General features: G+C 46.9%; 1 protein-coding gene across 50 annotated transcripts in view; it reads right to left on the bottom strand.

Moving 5' to 3' along the window:
• Window positions 1–2608: 2608 nt before the first annotated feature.
• The window catches only part of EPB41L1 (erythrocyte membrane protein band 4.1 like 1), a 140070-nt gene continuing 135057 nt past the window's right edge, over window positions 2609–7621 (bottom strand). For all 50 annotated transcript variants that reach the window (XM_063702179.1, XM_019017121.4, XM_019017120.4 and 47 more), the window contains one exon: window positions 2609–6095. In XM_063702179.1, the coding sequence (XP_063558249.1) occupies window positions 6087–6095 (9 nt within the window). In that variant the 3' untranslated portion in view covers window positions 2609–6086. The remainder of the gene's footprint in view (window positions 6096–7621) is intronic.

Here is a 7621-nt window from a genome sequence, read left to right as displayed (position 1 = left end):
CCGGCCCACTTGGGTATTTATAATCCTTGCACTAACCCTAGTAAGGTATGTGTATTCCCAATTTGCAGAAGAGAAAACTGAGGTTCAAAGCCAGACACACAGCCAGACAATGTTACACAGCCATGTTACACAGCCAGACAATGGCAGAGCTAGAATGCAAACCAAGGGCTGTCTGTTCTTATCTCTTGTGCTGCTGCTCCTTAGCTTGTCTGTCACATTTCCTCAGTGACAGCTGGACACGCCAATCTGTCTCGGTCAAAATTTATCTCTTAGTGGGTTGCAGACTAGACCGGGCCCTGCAGTCATGGTTAATCACAATGAGCTGCTGCAGGATTAACCAGAGACAGCCTCCATCAGTCACAGTCATGCTTATCAATCTCAGCCTGTCCTGTCAAGTTTCATTTCCTGCATGAAGAAGCTCAGCTCCCTCTCCACCCCTCCCCACTCCCAGTCTTAAGTGCTGAGCTCTATGGTCTGGTCTCAAAGCTCCCTGTTTCAGTTGGGCTCACCATCTTTTCAGAGACTCCAGGACACTGAACACTGGATGTAGAAGCTGTAGATGGTGGCCTAGGAGTCCCACCTTGTGGGTCACGTGTCCATTTAGATCAGAATTTCTCAACCTTGGCACTATTGACATTTGGGGCCAGATAAGTATTTGTTGTATGTGGCTGTCCTGTGCATTGCAGGATGTTTAGCAGCAACCCTGGCCTCTACCCACTAGATGCTAGTAGCACCCCTCAGTTGTGACAACCATTGCTAAATGTCCCCGGGGCGGGGGTTGGGAGTAAAGGAGGAGGGGTCATTTCCCCACTCTCAACGCAGTTGAAAAACACTAATCTGGGTGAATTTACCTTTGATTATTCGACAAAAGCCGAGTCAGGATGGTCCTTTATGGGAGACAGAAATATGGATCAGGGTGTACGGGGCCCTGAGGAATCATATGAAGACCCATTGTTTGTAAACCAAGTCCTATTCCAGAACCCTAGGGATAACAGATTGCTAAAGGAGACCTACAGGGAAAATTCAGAGAAGGATTCATAATGTTCCTCGCAGCAATTGCCTCTGACAAGAGACAGAAATCTGGAAAAGGCTGAAGAATCACTTTTCACTGCATAGTCTTTGTATCATTTAATGAATTACCTTTCCAAAGAAAATAAGTATTTAGTATTTGAAAGTATACAGAAATGCTCAGGATAGATATACGTGTATATATATATATATGTACATATATATACATATATGTACATATATATATTTTAAAGTATTTACAAAAGTATGTACAAGATGACCAACTCTGGAAAAATACATACACATGGAAAAGACTCGCTGGTGAGATTTGCAGCAATAAAGAAAGGTGGGCTGAGGTGAGTTGCTTGGTGGAATAAAAGGAAAGTGTGCTGTGTGCACCTCAGGTGGTCCAAGGGATGAGTTTAGGTTTTAAGTGCATTGTGGTTGTTAATTTTAATATTTTTGCATTTATTTCATGAAGACCTCCTTTCTTGGCAAATAACATAAGCTTTTCATGTGTGGAAATAATATAGTTTCCTTTTTAAATGCATTTGCTTTTAACATGAGTCAATTTATTTAGTTAGTTATTTTATTTTATTATTTTTTTGAGACGGAGTCTCTCTCTGTCACCCAGGCTGGAGTGCAGTAGCACGATCTCGGCTCACTGCAACCTCCGCCTCCTGGGTTCAAGCGTTTCTCCCGCCTCAGCCTCCTGAGTAGCTGGGATTACAGGTGCGCACCACCACACCCGGCTAATGTTTTTGTATTTTTAGTAGAGATGGGATTTCACTATGTGGGCCAGGCTGGTCTTGAACTCCTGACCTCAGGTAATCCGCCTGCCTCAGCCTCTCAAAGTGCTGGGATTACAGGCATGAGCCACTGCACTTGACCTGAGTCAATTTAAAGAAAAATAAGTGAATAATGGGACAGGTGGTATGAGGATATGGGAACATATATAGAGGTTCTGGGCAAAGGCCGAAGTTGAGGATTGCTGTATTTTTTCCCACTAGGCTCCCATGTAGGGGGGTTACAGGAAGAGAGACTCCAATGTAGGTACTCTTCTTTCAGGAGGAGGGACCATTCTGTTTCTCCACTCAATAAGCCCCTCCACGTCCTGGGGCCTGTATGCTTACTGTTCCCTCTCCTAGAATGTGCACCAAAGTTCCTCGCCTTTGTTGATTGATCCTTCTTTTCATTCAGCTCACAGATCGCCTCCTCAGGGAGGCCTTACCTGGCCACTGTATTTAAGGTGGTCTCCTTCAGTGACCCTCCTTCCCTTCTCCCTGTGTATTTCCTTCCTAGTGCTGAGCGCTCTGTAACGGGCTGTTTGCCTGTGTTGGCATCTGTTTCCCCCACTAGCCTGTGGGTTCATGAAGGGCAGGGACTTTTGTCTTGTTTGTGTTGTGCCTGGAGAGTCACCCAAGGCCTGGACCACCTTGAGTTTCAAATATTTGTTGAATAAACATGTTCTAAGTTGGGATGTCTCCACTTCAGTTTTAGCCCCTCCCACAGTGCCGACTTGTACGAGTGGCCAAAGTCAGAGAGAGACAGTGAGAGAGAGAGAGAGAGAGACAGAGAGAGAGGAGAGGTGCCAAGGAAGTATGGTTCAGCATCAAACACATTTATTTCACTTTTATTGAGTATACAAGAACAGAGAGCACACGCATACAGCACGGAGCACTGAGGTGGGGGAGCATGGGGACGAGAAAGGAGAGAAGGGTGTGAGTAAAAAGGAACAGGACAGCATCGCAATTGGTTGTTAAGGTGCTTTTGAAAAAAAAAAAAATTATTTCGAGTGATGTTGCTCATGCAGTTTCAGGCCAGTCTTGGAATGTGCTTGCAGGATTCAAAAACTGAAACAGGTCCTGGCACTTCCTGTACCCTCAGATGGAAAAGATCCAGAGAAAACAAAATAAGAGAAAATGAAGACCCATGAGATGGCAAAGTAGAAAAAGACCCTGGAGAGCATCTGGTTCTTTCTGCTTATTTTGCAAGTCGGGAAACTGAGGCCCAAGAGGGGGAACGGGGATAGCCTGATGTCACATGGTGAGTTAGGAGCTGAGCCAGGATGGTCACCCAGAACTCCTAACCGCCCTCAGGGACTTTTTCCACTATGCTACATGGCCTCCTGGCTGGAGAGGCGGCACAGAGAGGATGAGAAACAAAAAAGAGAAAAGGAAAAGTAGGTTGAAGACAGACAAGACAAACGTCTCTATTCTCTACAAAGAGAAGGATGGGGAGGAAACAGTGCCCTAGATTCTAGCTTTGCAGGTCCCCTCCTCCCTCGTGGACTGCCTGCATCTCCGTAGAAGGGAGGTCACAGCATCCGCGGGATGGTGATTTCCCCAAACCCTGGTGGCCCATAAACCCCACAAGCTAAGCCTGGTCACTTCACCCCTGCCCCGAAGCCAGGTACAAAATCCACAACAAGGATCCTCCCTCTGAGGTGTGTTCAGTGTGCTCAGGACTCCTGGTTCCTGCAAAGATGAGTTCCTAGACCGAAGTGGCCCAGAGAGGATGGAGCCACCACTCCAGCTCTTGACCCAGAAAGAGGGGGAACTCTCAAGTTAAGAAGGGCAGGAAGAAGGTTCTGTGGCTTTTCCACCAGGATTGTAGAAAGAACCTGGTGTATGGAAAGTGTGCTGCTACACTCAGGGGGAGTTGGAGTGGACCCACCGGCCTGCACCAGGGGGAATGCCACTGATTCTGCTGCCCCGCTGAACTTCCCATTTGCCCAGAGAAGCAAATGCTATTCTGATTTCCTGCCCTGCCTCAGGCCAGCACCAGCTAAGCAGCTAAGGTTTATGTCATCACTGACAAGCCAAAGGGATGCATCTAACCTGGGCCGCCTGGGGGCATCCCTGGGCAATGCCCCGATAGGTTGGCGAGAGTGGGGAGATGCTCTCAGATGGGCCAGCCATGGTTGAAATATAAAGCTGGCTCAGGTGGCTCCTCAGGCTCCGCCCTCCCCTCCCACCTTCTTCAGCCTGAGAATAGTCCCTGGCACAAGCAGGTAATCAGTAAATACTTGTGGAATGAATTTATTAACTGGTTTAGAAGGAGGACTGGGAGGTAAAATGGAACTGAGAAATTCGCAGTGCAGTGGGACATTTTCCCTCATCAAGGGGCACTTTCTGAGCTCAGAGAAGTAGCTTGTGGCAGACAAGCCTGAGGAAGCCCATGTGTGGCAGAGAGCAATGCCAAGCTTGTGATGGGAGCTTCTTGAAGGGCTCCTGTGGTCTTGGGGTAATTTCTGGGCACAAGCTCAGAGTTCAGCTGTTGACTGAGAGGGAGGTCTCCAAGCCAAGGTCTTATGCAGAGCTGGAGCCTATGAGCAACATCACCTGTCAGTCTCAGCTTTGTCCTGGGACAGGGGAGGCCTTTGCAAATGCAGTTTTGATCTTTCAGGGTCTGCCCCATGAAGCCTCCTTACCATGGCTACTTTGGCCTGAGAAGAAGAAATGATTCAGAACAAGGAAGAGAGTAGAGGAAAAGGCTTAGCTGGGAATTTTTAGATAGTCAGGTTAAAGCCACCATCTTCTACAATGGCTGAGAGCACCACCTCCCTTTGGATATGGAGTTGGTTATTACAATGGGGTCAGGGAAGGGCAGAATGTGGCAAAAAAAAAAAAAAAAAAAAAAAGAGAGAGAGAGAGAGAGAAGACTGAAAACCACGGCAAGCCCTGTAGGGAGATAAGGACTAAGCCAGGGACCTCTACTGTGGCAACTTCAGCAGCAGAGTCCCAGACTGGGACCCAGTACCTGAGCACAGACCAGGCCCTGACTGTTACTACCAGGGGGGCAGGGAGAAGGTGTCTTGAACTGGCATTTTGGGGACGACATCTGTGTTGCTTCTTTCTTGCCAAATCCACACCTCTCCATTAGGGGCCCCCACCCCTCCCCACCAATCAACCAATTACGAACACCACACACAGTATTACTACACTGAACCCGTCAGCCCCTACTGTGAGCCAACCCACACCCAGAGTCCAGGTCTCCTTAGCTGGGCCAGTTCAGTGAGATCTAGGAACCTCAGGATACATCAATCACAGTCAGATAATTATAATTTTAGAATGTCAGCTTCATACTTACCAGCACTGTTTATTTTAATATTTTTTCCTGTTATATGTAATATACATAACTTCAAAGCACATCCGTACAAACCTCCTACAAGCTGCACCTTCATAATGAGAAACCATAAGCATACAATGTCTACTTCCCTTCCTGTGGCTTCGTTTTCTGTTCTTGCTTTCTTTTCTTTTTCTCATTTCAAAGGAGAGTCATCTGCAGTGGCCCTCAGAAGGACCAGGACACAGAGGGTGAGGGGTGTGGGGTGGGGGAAGGGGGAAGGGGGAGGAGGGAGCTGAGACGGAAAATAACAGCAAGACATTGAGAGTTGAGGGTGAGGGGAGGCGGGAGAGAGGAAGGTGGGTTTTGCAGCCCAGTGTCAAGATCCAGAAAGTAAGAATCCAGTGTTCCTCCTCTTTCTTTCCAAGTGGGGAATTTTCTTTTCTTCTCGGAAAATGGTTGACTGTGCGTGTCTTGCTGCTGTGACTTCTCTTGCTTTGCTGCGCAAGTGTTTTCCTTTGCATTCAAGTGGGCCTTAGAGATGCTGGAGAAGAACAAATGGAATTGCTCGTCTGCTAACTGTAACGTGCAGAACCAGGGCGGGAGGGACTTCTACAATCATCGTGGTCTGGCTTGCGTTTCTTATTTGGCGGGGGAAAGGGGTGAGCAAGGGATTATAGTTATTATATAATTTTTTTTTCTTGAAAAAAATCCCACCAGTTCTTCAATTTGTCTGCAAAGGAAATGTAGGTGTTCAAATGTCGGTTGTTGCTGTCGGCCAACTGCTCTGCCAGCCCCAGCAGCAGTGCAAGGACGCGGTGTTTCCTGTATATATATCTATATCTCTATATATCTATATATATATGCTTTTCCCTTCCCAGTCTCTCATCAGTGACAGTACGTCGCAGCTGGGACGTCAGTGTTGCGTCGGAGAATCCAGAATGAAGGCCCCTTCTTAATGGTTCTCTGGCTTGGGTTGGACCAGAAATGCCAGGATCTCTTCACAGAGGTCAGGATTCCTGGAAGCCAGAGGCATGGGGTAGAATGGGGGTGGGGAGTGGGGTGAAAGGAAGGAAGAGGACAAGAAAAATTAGTAACTTCTGTCACTTGTTTTAAAATACATGGCAAGAGGTTGTTTTTGCTACCCTTTACCATATGCCCTTTATTGTGACTCAGCAAGGTAGAGTGACTTGCACCTGTAATCCCAGCTACTTGGGAGGCTGAGGTGGAAGGATCTCTTGAGGTGAGAAACTCAAGGCTGTAATGTGTAATCATCATGCCTGTGAGTAGCTATTGCACTCCAAGGCCACGCAGCTTGTGTGTGGCAGCAGAGAACCGAACCCACATCTGTTGGATTCCAGAGCCCATGTGTGTTTGCTCGCTTGTTTCCAGGGAGGTGGTAATCTTTTACTTTGGCCTGAAAATGTGTTAAAGTGTCCTTTAACACCGAGAAGCTAGGATCATCATCATTTTACTTTTTCTTCCTATCTTGTCAGCTCTAAGAAACGTTTAGTCACGATTACAGATGTTCTTTTTTCATTTGGTTTTCCTTTCTGTTGTCCGTGGGCTTGCTGTGTCCTGGAGATTAAACCACAGACAGCAGTGTTTAAATAAAGAAATGAAGCCTGGATTCCAGGTTTGGCTCCAAAACTCAGTGTTTAAGAGAGCAGGCTCTGAAATCAGACTCCCTGAGTTCAAATCCCACTCTATGGGCCTGCTAGCTCTGTAATCTTGGGTGAGTTTCTTAACTTCCTTTATTTTAAACAGTTTTTAACAGACGAGTCTTACTATGTTGCTCAGGCTGGAGTGCAATAGCTATTCACAGGCACAATCAATGCACATTACAGCCTTGAATTCCTGGCTGCAAGTGATCCTTTTGCCTCAGCCTCCCAAGTAGCTGGGATTACAGGTGCACGCCACAGTGCCTGGCAAGTTTCTTAACTTCTTTAAGCCTCAATTGCTTCCTCTGTAAAATAGGTTCTGCCTCCCATTATAGGGAGGAATTGAAGCAAGGGCCCAGCATATAGCAAGTGCTGAATAAATACTGGCTGTTCTTATTATGATGATTGTTGCTGTTGTTAATTTAACCACACACTACTCTGATCTCCTTGAGGGTAAGGGCTGTCTTTTAACTCTTGTCTTTCCAGTGTTCAGCACTGTGCCTGGCACATAGCAACTACTCAAAACCATTTAATGGATGAAACATCATTTCTGCTACTTGCATGCAGTCAAGTGCTAACGGAATCACAGAAAATGGATCTTTCTTGGCTCATTTGACACATAGGAAAACTGAGGCCCAGAGGCTTCAGGCTTAGTAAGTTGGCAAAACCAGGACTAAAACCCAAGGTTCCTGTTTTGGAACAGGTCAATTTTTTCCCATTAAATTTTGGAAGGTTAGGAAGCCAGGCAAGTGCTGCCCTCTTGCTGGTGGTGTTTGGGAGACAGGTCCTCTTTGAAGGAGGTGGGCCAGTGGGAGAAGATGGAGCAGAAACCAGACGTCTGACCTGCAAGGTTGCAGGGAGAGAAGGGAAAAGGTTCTGTGTGA

Source organism: Gorilla gorilla, chromosome 21 (genome assembly GCF_029281585.2).
Source record: "Gorilla gorilla gorilla isolate KB3781 chromosome 21, NHGRI_mGorGor1-v2.1_pri, whole genome shotgun sequence".
NCBI lineage: Eukaryota > Metazoa > Chordata > Mammalia > Primates > Hominidae > Gorilla > Gorilla gorilla.
This window is presented reverse-complemented; position numbering and strand designations above follow the sequence as displayed.